The sequence below is a fragment of the Pithys albifrons genome, chromosome 6 (assembly GCF_047495875.1).
Source record: "Pithys albifrons albifrons isolate INPA30051 chromosome 6, PitAlb_v1, whole genome shotgun sequence".
In the NCBI taxonomy this organism is placed as follows: Eukaryota; Metazoa; Chordata; class Aves; order Passeriformes; family Thamnophilidae; genus Pithys; species Pithys albifrons.
In genome coordinates this window covers 7,005,827-7,027,781 of record NC_092463.1, presented here as the reverse complement: position 1 = coordinate 7,027,781, position 21,955 = coordinate 7,005,827, and the positions used below count along the sequence as shown (strand labels likewise).

General features: G+C 43.3%; 1 protein-coding gene across 1 annotated transcript in view; it reads left to right on the top strand.

The window, feature by feature from the left end:
- Window positions 1-5,329: 5,329 nt before the first annotated feature.
- The window catches only part of KCNH5 (potassium voltage-gated channel subfamily H member 5), a 154,097-nt gene continuing 137,471 nt past the window's right edge, over window positions 5,330-21,955 (top strand). Inside the window, exons 1-2 of the mRNA XM_071559372.1 lie at window positions 5,330-5,402; window positions 18,329-18,452. Coding sequence (XP_071415473.1) covers window positions 5,330-5,402; window positions 18,329-18,452 — 197 coding nt within the window. The remainder of the gene's footprint in view (window positions 5,403-18,328; window positions 18,453-21,955) is intronic.

Here is a 21,955-nt window from a genome sequence, read left to right as displayed (position 1 = left end):
TAACTGAAGCACAGACTTTGCAGGTGAAGGAATATGAAAAACAGCATTAATAAAATGATAATCTTTTAAAGGCTTTTTTCCTGAGTATCTGAATCTGGCATAATAAAAGACTGCAGAAAAGTAAAATTGGGTTTCTGAGTCCTCCAAAGGAAGGCAATGCCTATACGATGGTTGGGTTGCTTCTGCCTTTATATTTACACATTGCAACACAGTCTTCAGTTACATTCCCCACCATATTTCACTTACGTGTATACAGAAATGTAATGGTTTGACCCATGGCTTCCTCAGTAGCCATTGTATCTAAGGAAGTTACAAGTATTCCACACGTGTCTTCCATACCTTCCTCTCCCACTGGCTTCCACTTTCTGTGCAACTTTGGCCTCTAATATCTTTGGTGTGCTTGCTAGAGAAAAAGAAAGGTATGAAGCAATAAGGCAAGAACTATAAAAAGTGTCATGTTAAAAGCAAGTAAGAGCTGAAATTTTTAAATCTCCAGTTAAACAGGGCTCTTCCGTGAAGCTGCTCACGTCATTCAAACACAACGTCTACCAACCTTTATAAGCTTATGGGGAATGCACAGGTTGTGATCTGGAGACATAGTTTTGCTCTCACAGCTATAACTGAAGTCACCAGGTACTGAAAATATAATCTTCTACTCAACTGGGACTCCTCTGCTAAAGGATCCTGCATGTCTTAAGTTGGACACTATGATTTACCAGGCAATTTTGACCTTAATCTCTCTGTGCCCCAGTTTCCCGTTTGATCCGGGTATGACGAGGTAAAATGTAGAAGTTCAATGGTGCTTACAAAGCACCAGCAGATTAGGGACGAGCACCACGAAAAAAATTAATTGTGCCATAGTTGAGCAGAGGTTGGCTGGTGTCCCAGGAGTGTGGCACAGGGCCATGTTGAATGAGAAGTATATAAAGGCAAGGCTTAGCTGAGCCATCCTGAGTGCATCCTAGGTGCATGATACACAGGGAGCCTTAATTCTCCTGAAGTCCTGTGTGCTTGACTCAGCGATCCAACCCTCTGAATGCTGTTGCCTCCCATAGATTCTGCATCCCTTTGCTTTGCGCTTCCAAAGGGACTAAAAGACAGGAGATCCATAACCTCCAGGTCTAGTTGTCCAGACTTAACTTGCCCAACACAACAGAGAATAAAGAATTCTCATTGCTGCCAAGTCAGAATCCAGCAAGTACTTTGGATCTGAAGTTTCATCAATACTTTCCATCAATTTTTATACCAAAAGCAACAACTTTTGTCAAGATTTTATCGATTTCCTGTCTGCCAAAGTGCTTTTTCAAATTTTTAACGGGGTAAGAAGCAAAATGCCCAAAAATAGGAAAGAAGCTGTAATTTATTCCCTCCCCCCACCTTTTTCTTTTCTCTTAAGTACTTTTTCTGGCAATATCAGCTGCTGCTATGGGCAGAGGTATTTCCTCCTTTATGAAGGCTACTGTCTGAATGAAATGGAGAAATGCTGTCACATGTATAAGCAGATCTGATGCCATCCCCTCAGCAAGTTTGAAACTCAGATTCCACCTTTATGGTGAGCAGGGTGGTAGGCTCAGAGGGCCTGGTCTGCTTCCTGACAAATCCCACGCACAGTTCTTGGGTAGTGTTTTTGGAGCCAGTAAAAGAGAATTGACCTTATAATCCTCCCTGCTGAAGAGAAAAAAGTTGCAGTATGACCGCCTCTGTTGTTCCGCTCCAGTTTCTGACAACAGTTGAACTTTACTTATGGAGAAAGATTTATGAAGGATCTCATGCCTCATAGATACCAGAAAAGTCTCCAGTGCCACATTCTTCAGTGCAGATTCTCTGGACTTCAAGGAGCAAACTCTATGTGCTTTTGCCACAGTTAGCATGCTTCAAACATCTCTCTTTGGCCTGTTTCCCACTTGAGCCCTTGTCTCAGGAACATACCTGTAAGTCATGATACATGACACATTGAAAATCAAACACAGGTAATTTGGAGTTAATAGAGCAATTTGTACAAATTGATTTGCTTATAACAAAATCTTGTGGTCATCTTGATTGTGATTTTTAGAGTAGGAAGTGTTCTGTGTGCCTTTGGGTTAGAAAACAGCTCTGAGCCTTGCCAAGGGTATCCCATCACTCAGTTCTGCTTGCAAGATGTCTCAATGGGTGCCCAGGGTGGTCCCAGGGAACCTGACTCACCTTATTACACACAACATGGAAAGCAAAGGAAATGTGAATCTCTTCAGCAGCCCGGATGTTCTAATGACTCAGGTCACTGGGGTGGATCAGTGTCTGACCTGTTTTTGCTGGTCTGTGTCTCCCTCCTCTCCTAGGAGCCTGCTGAGCAATGGTTCTTTAATTCATAAATTCATGGAAGATACACTTACAGCTCTGAACTGTGCAAAAAACCCCCAGTTCAGAAGTGTTTAATAGTCCCTGAAGTAAAATAACCTTCTCGTGTTGGTTTAGATTCAAAGGGTCAGGTCTTCACTACATGCAGCTGAACTTTACAATGTGCGCTGTCTCCACGTGCCATGGGAGTCAATGCTTGCCCACTGCTGGCTGGATATGGGTATTTTGCCTTTTGTTGAAATACCAGCAAAGAGGTAAATCATCCTGAGCAGGTGTTTCAAATTTCAGAAGAAAAGAAGTGGTGAAGCAGAAGAGGAAGGAATCATGGCTACTTTTACTCTGGTACAGCAATGTGCTCATTCCCTTTTCTCCTTTTTTCTTTGAGGAAAGGAAGGCTAGTTTCTTCCCTTAAAGAAATCAAGCTTGCAAGCCACGAACAAAGAAGAACTAGGAATCCTCTGATCTTCCATCAGGAATTGTTGCATTCAGCTTACAGTTCTCTTTTAAAAATGTTTTAACAACTAATTAATTCCTTAAAATTGAAGCTGTGTTGTCTTAGCTACTCTGGATAACAATATAAATGCTTTTTGAATCACAGTGGATTTTCTGCAACATTTAAGAACAGCTGGTTAAGACTGCGGGGTTTTTTTATGTGGAAAGAAGCTGCTTAGCTGCCTTCTTCCTACTTAGACTGACCTCAGACCTTTCTGACAGCTTCCTGCATGATGGCTTGTTGCCATTTCCAAACACAATTTGAAGACTCCCAAAAGAAGACAAGAGTCTTCTTGCAGTTCCCAGTTTGCTTTCTTTGTCACACTCCTCTTTTCAAGGTTATCTTTAGCTTTGTGCAGCATTCGATGGAAAAGAAAGAGGTGTCCTCTGGAGTTCTTTGCAACCTTGATATGGAGGCAAGAATTCCACCACATGTCCTGCCCTTTCTATCTGACGTCTGTGACATTTAAAGATAGGTTTTTGGAGCTTGTCCCTCTCCATAACCTATTGTTTGATTAGTGCCACTGGAAATAGAGTAGCAGAACTTAACAGTGGGATCTGAAGTTGAGGAGATGAATCAGGAAAGATGGAGTGACTCTTGGGCCTGACTGCTGCATTAGGACAGAGAAGTTTAGTGTAAAGGGTAAATACAAAGGGGTTTGATGAGTTTAAGAAAAGGGATCAGGGGATGAGTAAGCAAATCTAGGTTTCAAAACAACATTGGGAGGTGAATAGACAAATTCAAATTGGATTCAGAGTGGGTGGGATGAAGTGAATTGGGGAGCAGAGGTCCTGGCAACACTGTCCAGATAGATCAGTCACACAGCATTTGTCTGTACACAGATGTTTTAGAGGGCTGCTGCTCACTTGAAAAAAAAATTAAGGTGTTGCCCTCCATCCTCCGATTACCAGGAGCAAAATTTCCCTGTACCTGGGGCAGTGCTCAACAGAAGCATCTTTTAATCCAAACCGCTCTAAGGAAAGCCCTGAAGATTTCAGACCTGGGAGGAAAACAATAAATGTTTGACAAATTGGGTCTCGTTCATCTTTTGAGCTAGTTTTCTATCAGCAATCCCAAGCTGATTGTAATGGATCTGCTCCTGATTTGCATTTATTTAAATGAAAGCTGAACCAGACCTTTCCCAGGGGCAGCAGTACTGGCAGTCAGGAAAAAGCTGCTCCTGCAAGAGCTCCGGGTGTGGTAGGGATTTCAAACTAAGCAGAGGAGTTCAGGAGACCTCAATGTGACTTTTTGGACCAAGACTCAAGCACGGGAAGGAGCAGGTGCTGAAAACAGGATGAAAAAGCAAATAAATTGATTTTTCCACAGAGGAATGATGTCCTCTGGGAGACGCATGGCTGCTCGTGCCAACCAGGGCAGGAATGTGTGGCACACTGGGATGTGCTTTGCAGACCACGCTTCTGCTCTGAACAAACAGTGATTTTCCATATCTTGGTTCCTTCTTACGATCCTTTTCTGCCTGCAGCAGCATGCAAAATTAGCAGTGGCAGAAGAAATAGGTGGAGAAATTCCTTCCAGGATTTTACTGTCCACAACTTTAAAAAATACTGGTCGAGTCATGAAAAGGCTGGAGGGAGGAAGGCGACTGGGTCACGAACAGGACAGAGCTTACACAGAAACTCGAGTGCGGAGTCTCACCGCACTGACTCACCTGCTCCTTTGGGGCTCCGGCACAGCCGAGCCGGGTCCCTGCGTAAAATGATACAAAGGAGGTCTCCAGCCCCAAATCTGCCTCCTGTTGCCTCGCACGGAGAGGGAGGAATCCCCCCCCCCAAAAAAAACCCCAAAACCAACCAAACGAAAAAAAAAGGTTGAAAGGGTGATGGCTTCAGGAAAGGCTGGTGGCACTGGTGGCACTTCACACGTTACCTCGCACTTCGCGGTTATCATTTGCGGGCAAAGTGCAGCCGCCCTTCCACCGTGCCACACAGGCACTCCTGAGCGCTTTCTCCCAGACGCGGGCACGCTGGTTTAGAAAAAACCCTACAGACACAAACCCAGGGGGTTTGAGTTTTTGCTTAGTTTCTCTCAGGGGCACAACTTCGCAGGAGCGATCCCCGCAGAACGCGTCTCGGTGACACCCAGCGGGGTGCGAGTGATGCTCGGGGGGGCGCGCCGCCGCCGCCAACTCCCCGCGGGCTCCGCTGCATCCCGGGGGCCCCCGCGCCCCTCCGCGCCGCTCCGCCCCCCCGTCCCTTCCCTTCCCGACCCCTCCCGTCCCCCCCCGTCCCCCGGCCGGCGCAGGCGCAGGGGGGGCGGGCGGCGGCGCCGGGAGCGCGGAGCGCGGCGCGGCTCCACAGTCCGCGCTGCAGCCGCCGCGGGGGCGCCACTACCATGAGCGGCCGCGGCCGCCCCTGCGCGACTCCGCTCGGGCACCGGGCGCTCCCGCCGCCGCCGCCCCCCCCCCCGCCGCCGCCGCCGCCGCCGCTGCCGCCGCTGCCGCCGCGCACCCCCGACCCCCGAGCCCGGCGCTGCAGGATGCCGGGGGGCAAGAGAGGGCTGGTGGCACCGCAGAACACCTTCCTGGAGAACATCGTCCGGCGCTCCAGCGGTGAGAGATCCCCCCTCCATCCGTCCCTCCGTCCATCCATCCCTCCGTCGCTCCCTGACACGCTGGTGGGTCCGTGCCAAAGCGGTGCCTTCAAGGAACGGGATCCGCGGTGCCCCGCTGAGCATCCCCCGGCGGTCCTTCCCCCGCGGTCCTTCCCCTGGTGGTCCTTCTCCCGGTGGTCCTTCCCGAGTCCCCCCGCACTTCTTACATCGCTGTCCCTAGTATCAATTTCAACCTTTTTACCTTTTTTTTTGCGAGACGCCTCTGACAGTAAATTGTCATAATTTAAATTTTTAATATCCTTTCAGCTCATCGAGTCGTCTTATTTCTTTTTTTTCTTCCCTCCCTCCCCGCCGCTCCTTCTTGTTCTTTTATTTTTTAATAATTAGCCTTGCAACCCTTTCCATCCAGGGGTTCAAAGTTTTTGTGATTCTGTGACACTTTAAAGTCCGTGGTAAAGGCACCGGGAAAGTGGTGAGGGAGTGATTGTGCTTTGGGTGATGCTAATACTGTGGCTGAGAAAATAGATAAAGAACGGTCTGCAGTTGCTAATCAGTGGTCCCTCTGTTAGGTGTCTGTTCAGAAGGATAGTTCAGGACTGTGGCATCGAGTTATTCCTTGCTGCTGGAGTTAATTTCACCCTTCCTCGCAGTGCAAAGCGCTGAGCAAGAAGACCACACAGCTCCAGTAAAGTTACAATGTGTTTGCAGCTCACCATCTCTCTTTGGGTGTGCTGTTGTAGGTGCTGCTTTAGGGAAGCCCTGTGCAATTTACATTTATTTTTTAATGTAGGTTTTGCAGTGGCACATAAGTACTAAAACAAGGGAGTGTTTGCACAAATACAAGAGACCACGACTTTGCATCTACCAAAAGATTAACTTGGTCATCCCAAATTTAGAGTGACCCTGCCATGGGGAAGCACAGCTGTGCCAGCCTGCAGCTGGGGACTGGAGTGGGAAAGGTGGCCAGAGCAGAGCATTGAGAACAGTTGCCAAATTTATAACTAATCAGGACACCAGTGAGATATGAAATTGTGGTGAAAAGTGTTTCCTACCACCTTTACGTTGCACAGTTTTGGATGTACCTCACATTCATACTGACATGGTTTGATGTGCTGGCTTGGAGTTGATTTTGGTGGCAGGTAGTGAATTAGTGATTTGTGGACTTCCACAGGAGCAGGAGTGGGATGAGGACTTAGAATTTGTTAAAATGAATCAAGCCATTGTATTAATCCATCAGTTGGTTTTGGGGGGCTCCCTCCCTCTGATGTTGCCTGTGTCAGTTCTGTGGTTGGCAGCAGACTCCTTCTTGAGCCCTGTAGCTGCACCATTACTAAGAGCTGCTTTCCTGCAATAGTGTATTTATTTCCCAGAATATTAAATGCAAGTTTAATTAATAGGGGTTTATATAGCACTTTCCCTCTGATAATTTCAAAGCGCTGGGTGGAATTTAATTACACTTCACAGCTCCTTGTGGAAGAGCATACACAGAGGCATTCCCAACCTGTTCTTCAAATTGTGGCATAAATGGGGGCTCAGGGCACCACAGTTGATTTCCCAAGGTCATGCAGTGAGGTGGTGGCAGAGCTAGAAACGTGGTTTGGGAATGCCATGCTTTCATATCATGCTCTTAATTAAATCACATGTTCTCCCTAATGAAAGCTCAGTAAAGCTTGGAGATGTCAAAAACTGGAAAAGCTCATAAAGATTTCAAACATTATACTTTAAAAGCACACATTCTCCTCTAGTTTTTAACCTGGTCTAATTTAACAGCATAAATCATGCTTATCTGGTCATCCATGCTGCTTTGGCTCTGCCTAAGTGTGATGCTACAGAGGCAAAGCTGCCCCGTTGGACAGCAAAGAGGAAAGTAGATTGGGAATTTGTTTTTAACTCATGTAACTTGTCAGTATTGTGACCTGAAACATGATTTAGTTCTTATTTTTGTCATCTGGGACATAACCTTATTTATCCTTTATAGAAATAGTAATTCTTGGATTCAGCACTGTTTAATCCAAACTTAATAGTATACAGTAGAGCAAATCTGGTTCAAGTATCTTCTGTCAGTGCTTGGTAGAAGACAAGGATTTGGTCTGCTGAATGTCTGCTGGGTTTGTTTTTGTGCTTTGATTCACTAGTTTCCAAGAGATTTTTTACTGACAATTTGAGGAATGGGATGAAGGAAAGATTGATGATTGTTTTTTAAAATACATTTTGAGCATCTTAAAGAAAAGCCCTTCTGTCACCTTTCCTGGTTAAAGAACATTATCCTTTGAGATTTGTCACATTTATGCAATTCCATTGCACTTCTTGATCATAAATCTTTCTTAGCAACCAGGAGAAGATTTGTAGATAGAAATAATAACTTATATTAAGCTGCAGGTACTGCTGGAAAAATCAGGCAGGTATTTCAGCAAATAGGCTCTTCTTCAGGTGAAGTGGAAGCAGTGGCTTCAAAATGAAATGTAGGTGGAGACGAATTACTCAGAGTTTCATCTAAATAACAAATTTATAGACAAAATTTTAATAATTTTAACATACACAAAGTCAGAACCAGGAATGGGCACAGTGGGAACATGGTGTGCAGGCTTAGTGTGATGACCAGCCTAGTGTTAAAAACAACTCTATATTGAATTTTCGGCATTACTTAGGCACTTTCTGTTTAGGAATGTTGTGAACCTTTCCTTTTTACCCCAGCTTTGGCTACAAATGATGTGGGAGAAACGCTCACAGTGTGTAGTCATGAGGAAAACACTGAAGAGCTGAGCAGAAAGGAGCAGGGTGGCTGTGGAATGGGGTGGCTGTGGAATGTGGTGGTCGTAGCTCTTTGCCCTTCATATTGGAGGGTGAGATGTCTGGGCTGCTCTGCCAGATGTTCCTCTTCCAGCCAATGTGTTTGGGAAGGACAGAGCAGCTGTCCAAGCAATGGAGAGGTCCCACGGTGCCAATTGCCCAAGGAACCTCTCTTTTGGAGAAAACTTTACACCCTGGAGATTGTGAAGTATTTTAGATCAGCGCTGTGCTTTGGTATTTGGACAGCAGCAGGTTGCAGGTGCTTCCCAAAGTATTTGGTGGTGGATGGCAACCTTTGAGCGGCTTTGCAGGTTTTTTGCCCACACACAGCTGAGCTCCACTTGAGGAGAGATGGAGTCTGTGGAGAGCAGTGGGGTCTGTCATTAGACCGGCTCCTGCAGTTGGTAAAAGGGACAAGCCCTCAGAAAACACAGACCTGTCTTGAGGGTAATATCAGTGCACTCTGCAATCTTTTTTTTCTCTTTTTTTTTTTCCTTTAAAGCACAGTGAAAATTGAGGCTTATCTGAGGCTCACAAAGACTGATAAGATCTTGCTACAGCCTTGGCTGTGCCCTGGATCTTAAGAGCATCAGGTGTTTTGCTGAGCTGAAAGAAGAAGTGTTTTGTGAGAGAACTGGGTTAAATCACATTAAGGCAACTGCCTTTTACTGCCATTAGGATTTGGGACTTTTAATAAGGACCATCCTTAGGGCAATGTTCTCTTCTCAGATGTTCTCAGCAGTCTGTGCCTGTTATTATTGATATTATTGTTTGCTTCTTCAGTGCATTCAGAGCTCCTGCTCATACTGACCTCGGCTCAGTATCTCAGAAGTGCAGTGGGTACAGCACTGGGCAAGTCTCTAGATCAGGGTTGGACTTTGTGGACCTGTCCTGTGGGCAGAGGCATCCAGTGAGTTGAGCCATGCATGCAGGGACAGAGGAACATACCTGTCCTGCCCGTCCATCTTCACTCTTCACATGCTCCAGCAGCATTAGAATTAAGCATGATGTGCTTTTATGGCAGAGGATGAGTTTGTGAAAAGGGTAACTGGGGCTTTGCAGCAATCTGCAGTAAAGACTGCTGTTAGGAAGAGGGTCTGAGTTTAGTGAAAGACTATATATAATCTTATCTATATGATGAGTCATCATTATTGGATATTGTTTTTGTTACAGTACCTCTTAGAAGCTTCCTCAGGAAAGTGGGTCTTTCACAAACATATTTTGACACTATCTCTGTAAGCCTTAAAATGGAAATTTCAGCATGAGCTTTAATGAAGCTAGCATGTAATTCCTGGCCTTTTCCAGCTTTGTGCCATGTTCCTACAAAGCAATTCCTTCACACAGACCTTTATGCACTCCTGGGTCCTTGTGACTTCGGTGGGCAAAAGATTCAGCCTTGTTCTCAGGTGACTGTGTTGCCAAGGCAGGTGACCCAGGAAGGGGGAGGGAAACAAATGTCACATCTGTAGCACTATGACATGTTTTTAATTTTTGTTACACTGGTGTTACAGTCTGTTTTCTCCTCTGTCCTTCCTACTAGCTCATGTAACATACCTGAGGTCTCACAGGAAGGGTGATGAAACATTGTTCTCACGGGACATGATACATGTGGGCTTATCTCTGCTGAATTAAAACAAACTGCGTTTGCATCTGATCCCAGTTAAATCACACATGCTTCAGAGAGAAAGTTCTTGAAAGCAAGTTACTTCAACTTTACTGGATGTCTGTCATTTGGGATCCCCTGAAAAACAAATGGAGCTCAGCAGTTCCCTAAATCTCTACATAAAGACGTGATACACTGTGGGGTGAAAGTTTCTGCTCTCCAGTGCAGTTCAGAAGCTGCTGAAGGGATGGCCAAAGAGCTTATGTCATTAGGGCTTTCTTTGGTGTTCGAAGGCACAGGGCTCCTTTTGCAATCCCTGTGACTGCAGGGTGCCTGCTGATGCATAAATCAATGCAAAATGGATTTTTACATTGAGAAGCATTACTAGATGACAGTTGTGAGGAGTTTTCGATTGCCAGTGTCCTGCTTTCCCTACTTTTCAAGTGGGCTTGCTGAGTGCAGAAAGATTAAGCGTATCTGACTGCTGCTGGAATCGGGGGTTCTGCATGGTTTAAAATTTTTATTTTTATTTAAAAAAAAACCAGTTATGCCAACAGTGTGTCATTTTATTAATTTAGAAACCTAAAAAATGCCTTATTGCTAGCTAAAGGAAAAGCTTGATTGCTTTGTAATCTGATCAGCTGCTTTGTGATCTAGTTTCTAATTGTGGGTCTAGCCTCTTTCTTTATTTCATTTATTGAATTTATTTTCTTTCCTATATTTATTTTACTTTTAGATTTCTTTTCTTATATTTCTTTTCTTTCTCGTATGTCTTTTCTTTCTTTTCGTTCTGTGCCTATGGCTGGTGGGATGGGGTGGTGGGAGAGGTGTCCTTTTCTTTTGGGGGAGGCTTGAGCGCTGCTGAGCGCTTGCCACAAGAGGTCACTGCAAGAGTTGTTGCATTCTCAGGTTAATATTTAAACCTGAGAGAGAAGGAAAAAAATGAAATTATTGATTTTTTTTTCTTGTAGTAAACATTCAGGGTTTTTTATTGCTGTTGGAAGTAGTGTAGAGCCAAAAAATAATGTCAGGAAGTTAAGTGAGCTGTGGAAATACATTTAATTAGCTGTTGTAAAACAGTGCTGTTTGGTGGTTAACTGGGATTTTAAGTTATTCTCTTGGAAAGCTAAAGGAAATAGGATTTTCTGATTTGATAAAATTAAATAGTAGAATATTTTGGAGTTGGCACTCTAATAATCTGATTTTTAGAAAAAAAAAGTATGATACTTGTTTAGTCAGCACACTCAGTGCCTGGCTATTGTAAATGCTAAGCCCTGGGTATCCCAAATGGCCAGGGCCTGATTCCACACCTGGGAAGGGTCTGGCTGAGGAGACTTGCCTGAAGCATCCCCTTGGTACGGGACAGGGATCCATCCTGCTGATAGCTTTGCTTCAGCCACTGGCACAGAGCGGCGAGCACGGCAGAGGCAGCCGAATCTCTGCATGAACAGTTTTTTTTGAGATGCAGCCAGACCCTGTGGAACTGCAGCCAGGACTGGTTGTAGGCTGAGTGTTTGCAAGAGGAGCCCCTGTGTCAGAACAGGTCCCGCTACCACAATGTTCTACTCTGGGAATGTGAAGCCAACGTTCTCGTTTGTGTAAAGCTAGAAATCTGGTTTTTGGTTGCTCCCTGAGGGTGTCTGTGTGCCTTGAGTGAGAGCTACAGCTTGTCCAGTTTAAATTTAATCTTGGTACATCTCTGTTGTGTTCTGCATAATTTTAATAGAGAGCAGATTCAGCAGTGGCATTTAGGTGATAACCGGGATAGGTGAGGATTAATTTAATTCTGGGACAAATGGATGTATGTGGGAGAAACTGATCAGAATTGTATGAAATGTCATTTTTCAGGCAACTCATAGGGATGCTGTCTTGTCCTTATTGCCTCAGAGCTTTTCCTGTGGTCAGTGGTGCTGTGCCACAGTAAAGGCAGGGGCTGTTTGTGGGCTTTCAAATTCAGAATTATTACAGTTAATTTTTAAAGTTTTCTGGAGGTAAATTTCAGGCACAGTCTAATCTTTCTTCTTGAGCTCACTTGCTAAATTGCTGAAAGCTGCTGTGTCCTCAGAAAAGTGACTTATTTAATATTTCAGCCAGTGCTGGCTTATTTGTCTTCTGTTTTGTTTGAGAAGCATTTGTCTGGGGCAGAAAATAGATCATTTCAGCATAGTCATTATGGTGGCACCTTGCTCTGGGTTTAGCCCTCTTTGCATTTTCATAAGTTGAGTATTAAATAAAGACCACACTGGCACAGAAAGGTGACGTAAAGAGTTAGTCCTTTGAGAGATTTTTTTTTCAGGCAAGCAACGCTTAATGTACTGGATAAATTGGATGACACTGATGTTTCACATGCTTTAAAGACACTGGGGAAATAATAGCTTTGTTAGAAAACAGCACTGTGGTTTTATAGTAAGGAGGACAAAGTGCTGGTGCAGGTTGCTGCTTCAAGAACAGAGGTTTGTCTGCAACTAACCCCAGAGCTGGAGGGATATTGAGGCCAGTTGAGGCAAATCTCAAAGGGCTGTGCCCTCTGAAAGGACTTGGGATTTCTGCTGTATTCCATGGGGATGCAGTACATCTTGAGCAGGTGGTTGGAGTCACTACAAACAACACCAGTAGAAATATGCATTGTCAGGACCAAGACTTGCTCAGGAAAGCTAAAAGAGAATTAAAAAAGAGAACTCTTTTCGGACACCCCTCCCCAGTGCACACACAAGGGATCACAACTAGTTTTCCAAGGTGCTCTAAACAAGTTTGCAACAATATACTGACCTTGTGTAGTTATAGGGAGAATTAGCTGACAGCAGTTTAAGTGGTTTGGGGCTTTTATAAGACATCATTAGTGAAAATGGCAAATTCCAGGTGTTTCACAGACTGTGTAAGGTCTGGGCAGCATTTGCCCTGCTGTGGAAGGGTGGTGGTTCTAAAGGACAGCTCTGTAAATTTGCTAGAGTTAGGAGTTTGTTTCTAGATGGAAACACTTCTTTTGTTGTTGTTATAATCATTATTATTACTTCTGTTCTTCTACTACATAATTTTTTTAGAGCATCTTTTCTGTGGTGGCTTTTCAAAAAGATCAGTTGCCTGTTTTCTTGAGATGAGATGGAATTCCAAAATGATGATTTAAACAATTTTGGTTACAAGTGGTACCCAAGCAATCTTGAGGAAAGATGATTAGAGATAACATTTCTCACTTGGCTAAGCATATCTCCTGGAATGATTTAGCTGTTCTTGCTCTCCTGTCATTACATAACATAAATTTTACACTGCTTTGGGCATTTTGTTAGTTAAAAATTTTGCTTGTGCACTGTGGTCTTTTTATTTTATTTTAACAACAAAACAAGGCTCAGTGCTGTGTTGAGTGCTAGCTAATGCAAGATAGAGTAAGATTAAAGGCTTGCTGCTTTACAGCACAGGCTGCCTGTATACAAAAGAGCCTTTATTCAAAATAGAAGCCTGGCAACAGCAAATGCAGTACCTTTAAAAATTGTTTTCCTCAATTGTGTTTTCCAATCTGAATTTTTTCTAACTGTATGCCTTCAATACCCTGATTCTTTGCCATCAGTATTAAACCTTGTAAATAGGAGAATTATAATAGCTAATAAAAATCCTGCTGCTTTCTTAAGGGGAATCGAGCAACTCTGAGACAGACGAGTCTGCTGGCAAAGTCCCGTTTCCCTTCCCTTACAGACACTGGTGTTTAGAAGTGTCTGGTCAAAGAGCTTATACAACCCACAGACTTGTGATTTGGGCTCTCTGCAGTATATCAGAAAGGGGGATGGGTGGAGAAGATGATTGGGGGAGGCAATGACATCAAGACAGGCTTAGAAATAATAAAAATTGACTTTTTATCTCTAAGGAAATGAGAAGTGGAAATGCATTTTCAGTGCACTGGAGAAATCCAAACAAGGATGAATACATTACCAGCAGAGATTGCAGGCTAATCATCATGCAAGTTTTGAAGTTGGCTGCATGTTAATGTTTTCAGAGTATGTGATACTATCCCATGGTCACCTGGGTTATGGTTGCTTAGAGTTTCATGTGCTGGATCTGACCACTGTCTGTCAGACTTAGTGTCCTGCCTTCAGCAGTGGCCAGTGGTCAGCTGACCAGTGGGGAAGTTCTCAGCCTCTGCAGTAAAGTACTGTTGAGATTGGGAGCTGCTATACATGGAGACAGGAGATTTTCCTTTCTGGGCCAGAGCACTGGTACTGCACCAGTTACTAGTGCCTTGTGGCAGAATGCAAGCTGTATTTATGCATCCCCATCTCTAACTTTGGCTATCCTTGGCAATCCCTCCTCTGAGACTGTTCTTTCAGTGAAGTTGTGGTTTGCTTAAAAGTAAATTCATTTGTTCTAGTGTAGGTGTAGTGGCTGGATTTGGTGTTGTCCAGTCATTAATAGCTAAACTCTGTTAAGAAATACTTGTTATTGAGCATACCTCCTGTATAACATATTCTTTCAAAGAACTTGCTTGCAGAATATAGCTGCCATGTATTGAATCTGACAGGAAAACAGCTGTGGAGATCCCAGTGCTCAGGTCCTTGCTATGCTCATCACCCTGCCATTGGCAGACCTTTTGTTGTCTCCTTCTCTTTTTCTTCTGAAGGAGGCATAAACCACCAATTTTCTCTGTTGAAGACTTGAGCAGGCAAGGAGAGCTTGCTTGTACCATGAAGGGAGTCTGAACACCTCAGCTTTTGGCTGCCATGTGGAAAGTGGAGATGGAGAAGAAATTAGGTCTTTCCTACCGTTGTCTCTTACACTTGGTTCAAGCAGCCAGATGGAAATTTAAGAAAGTGAAATTTGCTGTAGACTAATGAAAATCATAACACAAGATATAACTGTAATTGATCTTTCTTAGCAAGGAAACCACGTATCTGAGTTGTAGATAAACAAAAGTCAGGCATGGAGGTGGATTCAGTCAAGGAGTGGCTGAGGATCCATCCTCAGAGGAGGTAACTGCAGCAGTGGACTTGCAATGAGTAGTTAGTGGCGATGACATGATTTTAAGAAGTTATGGACAAAAAAGAAATTCTTTCAAAGTGTCCTCTCATCCAGTATGCAGTTTTGATGTTTACAGCTGGATATTGACTGGCTAATGTAGAGTTAAATCTGTCTGGAGTTTTGATCTGGAGAAACTGTAGAAATGGGGAAGAATTAATTGTATCTTCGTTGGAGAAAATAAAAACTCCTGATAAAATGTGGGGTAGGTTAAATATGGACAGTCTTGTGGATACTGAAACTTGGGTGCACAGTAAAACACAAGGGTCCCACGTTGACCCTCATTCCTTGAATTTTATCAAGCTGCCTGGCGAGCAGCAGCATTAATGAAACGTGGATTCCCGTGGCTTTGTGCCCGCAGTTAAATTCGTTGGTCTCTAAAAAAAGGCAAACACTGATTCAAGATTTTCCTTCAGTAGGAATAGGATACACACACACGTATTGGTGGTGGATCTGGCAGTGCTGGCTTTGCATTTGGATTCTATCATCTTGGAGGTCTTTTCTAGCCTAAATAATTTCATGATTCATACTCACGTGCAGAGCGTGGATGAACAAGTCTTACTTCCTTAGAAGACAAGGATAAAAAAAAATCAATTAAAGGAAAAATTGTGGGGACAAAACCCCACATATTCTAGTATTTGGTCAATTTTATAGTACTTACACTATGTATCTGATCTAACCTTACAAATACTGGTATCTACCAAGATACTTCTAGTGTCTTCTTTTTTCTTCTAATTTTTATGGGATTTTGGAAAACTCCCACTCATTTATCAATGGTTTGGCTTTATGTTTTGTTCCCTCTCAGGTTTCTTGTGGATTTACCAGTTTAGTGAATGCCTTATCAACTATTTTGAGACCCTCAGGTGCAAAGAAGTATAAAATCCATAGAAGACAACCATTTAAATGCTGTTTGTCAGCTGCTGCCTGTAACACGAATCTTCTGCTGTGTACTCTGTGTCCTGAAACAGTTACATGGTGGGAATACACAATAAGTTTATGTCTGTGCATGAGGAGGCTTTGGAGCAGGGTTATCTGCTTTTGGACTGTGGTCCTCCGGGGAGCTCAGGGATGTGCAGAGCATCCAGGAGTGCAGTTGGTGTTGCAGCCTCTCCTCTCCAGGTTGTGCCCTTTGTGTTGAGATACGTGAGCAGAATTTTGGCAGCAGACAATTCTGTAAGGGCACTCTTTCCAAATCTCACCAGAGGACTTATAATTTTGGTTGTTTCCTCGTGGGGTGGGAAATATAGAATTGTTTGTGCTCCCATCCTCTCTGGCTGCCGGGATGTGGTGGTGGTGGTGGAGTGACAACCATGGGGAGAGCCTGGTGTGTTTAGGGGCCTGATGGTGTCTTCCCTTTTCCAGACTGGGGAAGATGCAGGTGTTGTAGGAACATCAATAACGTGGGATGAGCTCCAACAAACCCTTTGGTTCCCAGGGATTAGGATGTCCCCTGTGTTACTGTCTGTGCCATGGCAAGGAAAGCTGGGCTGAGTCCCCAGGCAGAAAGGGCTGTGAGAAGCCGGGGAGATTTTATGTAATGCTCAGGCTTTACTCCCTGTCTCCTGCTGTTTATACTGAGGGCATCTCCCTTTGGGCAGGAAAGCAAATTTTAAAAGTTGACATTTAGGCTTAAGAATATTTGTGATGGATTCAAACAAATACTTTGAGCTTAAAAGTGTTAGATTTCACAAAGCCTAAACTTCTATTTCTCCCATTGGTCAACTTGAAATATTTTAAAATCTGCTTTTCTATACATAATCCAATAATCTCCAGATATTTTTTCTGAATTCATGCTTATGAAGAAATTCTATTTTTTTTTTGGTACCTGTTCCTAATTCAATAGAATAATGTTTGCATAATGTACATTCCAGTAGTGTGTAGCTCATGCAAACCCAATGCCACTTTTATGTGAAAATGAATGTGTGCACCTTAGTATTATGTCTGCAGTTGTCATAACCATTCTTTGGCTATTATGAGGAAAATTTCTAAAAATTTTTTCTCCCCAGAAGAACTGCTGAAAAGAACATTTCCTATAATTTCTATGCAGCAATGATTGTTAATAGTTATATTTTAATAGCTTTTTTAGCACAAAAGAATGGGACCCGTTAGTTCCATAACTGCAGTCAAAATGAAATTGAAAACTAACAGTAAAAACAAAGAAAACACTGAAGATTACTGCAGACTACAATTTGAGAAACTCTCCTAAGTGAGAATATTATTTCTGAAACTAAATTAGGAATGTTTGTGGTATCAGTGAACATAAAATCCCACAACGTTGTGTTTAAGCAAATGGGTATTTCCTTCTCTGGAAACACTGTACTAAAAGCAGGGATGAAAGAATAAAACTATTTTAGGACTAACTCATAATGTTTTGGTGCCAGTCCATGCATATAAACTGTAGGCACTGACTGAAAGAACAGATGACTGAAGTGATATTTAAACCTCAATTCAGCCTCCTAGAAGTACTCCCTGTCTGTAGTTTGTAGTTGCAGCAGTGGATGCACACAGCTAGGATGTGCCAAACCCTCCCATTTGCATTTTTAGTACACTGCCACTGAAATTCATGGAATCATAGAGCAGTTTGGGTTGGAAGGGACCTTAAAGACCATCCAGTTCCATCCCCTGCCATGGGCAGGGCCACTTTCCGCTAGACCAGGTTGCTCCAAGCTCCATCCAGCCTGTCCTGGAACACTTCCAGGAATGGGGCATCCTCAGCTTCTCTGGGCAACCTGTGCCAGGGTCTCACCACCCTCACAGTATAGAGTTTCTTCCCAATATCTAATCTAAACCTGCCCTTCTGTAATTTTGAAGACATTCCCCCTTGTCCTGTCACACCATGCGCTTATAAAAATTCCCTCTCCAGCTCTCTTGTATGCCCTTTAGGTACCTGCTTGTATTATTTGAATGTGTAAGTCCCTTTGGCACTTATCACTTCCCAGATAATGCCAAATTTCCATATGAGTCAGTTAATATACACATTCCCAGATGTTATGTGGCATGTGGTGTATCATCAGATGTGGTGGGTGCAACTCACCCTCCCCAGTGGCTTTTGGCACTCTCTGTCCATCATCCCAGGGATGCTGGCTGTGCCCTGCAAAACTGACTTGGACCTACCAGAAGGTAAAAATTACTTATCTCAAGCAAGAGGGTCATCAGCAGCTTTGGGCACACATACAATTCAGCATTTAAAACTCAGTTTGCAAGTTAATTTAGGGTGGATTCCAAGATACATATAAAGTAAAAATCACAGTATCGTAGCCAGATGTTTTAAATAAATTGATCCCTTCTAAATTGTTAAATCTTTTGTGCTTTTATAAGCATTTTGGGGTGTAAGAAGCTGCTTACATTACTAGGAGTTACCCTATATCTTCACGATTTCTTTTCTGATGCCCATTTTGATTTCAGTTCCCTCTGAAACTTCTCTATAGAAGTTACCACCATGACCAGCTCTGCATCTGCTGTGTAACACATGAAGGATTTAATTGTCTTTGTCACTGACTACAGCCCTTTCTCTCTCTTTCTCTTTTCAGAATCCAGTTTTTTGTTGGGAAATGCCCAGATTGTGGACTGGCCTGTAGTTTATAGTAATGACGGTTTTTGTAAACTCTCTGGATACCACCGAGCTGACGTCATGCAGAAGAGTAGCACTTGCAGGTATGGCCTCTGTCTGTCTGTTGGCATTTGATGCACTTTAAAATTTTTAATCTGCTGGAAAGAATGATGAGGTTTTGGGGAAAAGATGATATAAGAAAGGCATTGTTATGCAGAAATTGAAGTATTTAAACAGGCTTTAAAGAATGAAACCAGCAACTTATCCAGAATGTGGCAAAGCACTTTGAAATTTATCCTGGTTAGTATTGGTAATAATATGCTCTAGCTAATGATCCCATAAAGAGAGTGGGGTTTTAGGTTAGGTAATATACTTCAAAGACTTTCTTTGCTAAATTGTTCTGAATTCTGCTGTTGCCATGCCAGGAGGCAGTGGTCTGTTCTGTAGCCCTTGCTGGCCCTTGTTATTGAGCACACACAGAGCACAGTAATGCACAAAGTGCATCTTTGGTCCCAAGAGGGTGATTAGGCTGCTGATATATTTACTCCACGCATTGCAGCTTTATGGGTTTTGCCTTTTGATGGTGGTGGTTCAGGAGCGAGCAGCTGTGATTTGTGGTTGGATGTGCAGCTGCACGTTGTCTGCTGCATCCTTTAGAAGGAGATGCTTTGGGGAAGGACTGAATCCCTAATGCATGTGCATGTGTGCGTGAGCAAGGCAAATAAGGAATGGCTCACATACAAGGTTGTGTAGGTTTTCCCTTCCTGCCTGCAGGGAATGACTGACTCCAGGCACTGGGAGGAAGAGACTGTATACTTGGAAGTGTTCAAGGCCAAGCTGGATGGGGCTTTGAGCAACCTGTCTACTGGAAGGTGTCCCTGTTCATGGCAAGGGCTTGGAATTGGATGATCTTTAAGGTCCCTTTCAACCCAAACCATTCTGTGATTCTGTGATTTGGTGATCCACAGTAACAATTTCTGGGAGATGTGTGCTGCCATACACTGATGATTGGCTGATGCTGGTAGGACCAGGGTGGGGAGTGAGCCAGTCCTGGATGGCAGTCACTGCTTATTCCAGAAAGCAGCATGTACTGATGTGTGGTCAGTCCTCTCTTCTGCAAGGAAGAGGAGGAAGCCTTGGGCATCTAGGGTTGCTCTGTGCAGCCAGGTGTCCTTTAATGGGCAATAGACAGGAGATGGACATGTGCTGCTGAAATGAAATATTCATTCACACAGTGGCAACAGAGTCAATATACTCAGTGGGGCTGAAGAGAACAGCCTTATCACAGCCATTCTGGATATTCATATATGCTTTCCCCTTTGCTCTCTGCCATCCTGTATATTGAAATAAATTTGCTGTGAGCCAGCACTTTCGTAGCCTATGCACACTAAAATAATTAGAAATATAGAGTGGCATTTTAGGAAAATGTTGAGTAAGGGAAGGTTTAGCAATACCTCTCTGATAATGATTCCTCTGTGCCTCAGATAGTGAGGGGACCAAAAGGTTTATTCCATCTGGGTGATTATTGTGAATGTGATAGTCTCCTGTTACCAGTTGTAAGAATCCTGTTTTGACCCCATTCAAACAGGTGAATTCATACAGATGTATTCTACAGATGCAAATCAAGGACTAATTAATGTGCAAAATGGATTTGATAGCAAAGAACTTTTTTCTTTAATCTTCATTCTGTACATCTATCTCTGGATTTTGGGGAGCTCTCTCTACGTTTCAAAGCATGGCCAATACTATTGTGTCTGTCTCTTGGACCAGCTGGATGGGGTTTGGAGCAACCTGGTCTACAGGAACGTGTCCCTGCCCATGGTGGTGGGGTTGGAACTGGATGATTTGTAAAGTCCCTTAGAACCCAAACCATTCTATAATTCTACGAGTTACATATAGGGGGAGCCCCCTAAATGGAGCAGGGTGTGGACTGACGGTCAGAAGAGGTATCTCTGTTCTCTTTAAGGTAGAACTTCCAAACAGCTTTCCTTAAGGGATGCACTTGCACTCACCCCTACAGTTACACGTACAGATGTTTCCTGCTTCTTAGGAGACATCCCAGTCTGCAGATTAACAGAGAGCTGGACAGGTTTTCAGCATGGTCAAACATGCAACATGCAGCCTTCCAGAGCAATGTGTTTGGAGCTGCTCTCTAGTGAGAGATACTGAATGGAAAATGGTATTGAAAGCCAATGGTGCCTCCTTAGGCATACTCACTAGGATCTCATTGGAGGTTTTTTGATATCTGGGGCTATTAATTACGGTATTTTCTGATTCAGCCTCTCAGTCCAGTTTTGCTCTGTTGTGGTCAGATTATACATTTTACATAAAACTTGCTTTATGTGTACTGTTTGCATTACTGCTCTAAGACAAGTGTTCTGGGTTAAGAGTGCTGTGGTGCCACACCCTCATTGCAGGTTTAGGAAGCATCTGTTTTTACAGCTTTTTAGTGCCAAAAATCCAACCAAATTAAAACCACAGATATAAATGATGTAAATCTAATCCCTGGTTCCAGTTACTGTTATTAGTGAGCATGAGTGTGATAAAGGCCATTTTATAATTTTTGCATTGTTTGATAAGTTTGCCTCTGCCTGTAAGTGCCTTTCAGATTATCTTGCACTGTGCTTTTCCCCTGGTAGTCCAGTAAATATTTGCTATGTCCTCTTTCCCACCCCTTATCCTACATTGGGGCTGTTCATATGCCATGTAGATGTGGCATTAATGGCCATGGTTAAGTGGTGGACTTGGCAGTGTTGCATTGGGTTTGATGATCTTAAAGGTCTTTCCCAATCTAAATAATTTTGTGATTCTGTTATCATTGTACTCAGTCTCAGGTGGTCTTGTCTGCTACAGATCACAGGGAGGGGTGGATAAACTAAAAGCACTGGATGTGTGAGTGATTTTTGTTCCAGCTCAGCAATGAGTTAGTCCTGTGCCAGGCTGGTAATCCCTTTGATTTTGCTCTTCTTTCATCTTTGTAATCAGCAACAATGTGCCCATTGGCAGGAAAATCACCTAGAAATTCCTCAGTACAAGTGCCAGTCTCCCTAGTTTCACAGGCACTGTGTAAAAAGCACAGTGTACATAAAAGTCAGGCTATGTAATATTGGGTGATGGAATTGATATGTGTTCTTTGTGAGTGCACATGGCACCCAAAATTACATCTGTTCCTTGGGCTTATATATAGAAAAATTGGGTTTATATATAGAAAAATTGGGCTTATATATAGAAAAATTGGTATGAGTGAGTGCTAAAATGCACAGAATTTTTAGGAGGAAGAACCTGTGTGCTTGTGAAGTATTGCTCTGCCAAATGAAAATGAGCTGACAGTCCAGAAAGAACAGGATATCTGTGTCATCTAACCTTGCATCAATAGGTCAGCCAGCATCCAGGAAAACCACTGGTTTCATGCCCACTTGTCCCCAGACATGACCATGTATGTCTTCATGAATACATTGAAAGAATAAACAGTTATAATGCTCTAAAATCCAGTTTAATGTTGTAAGTAATATCAGTGTTTTCTAAATATTGTTGCATATCAGTTAATCTCCATGTTCTTATCCAGCCTTTGAAGAGCAGGCACCCTTTGAGTGGCTGGTTAGTGGAC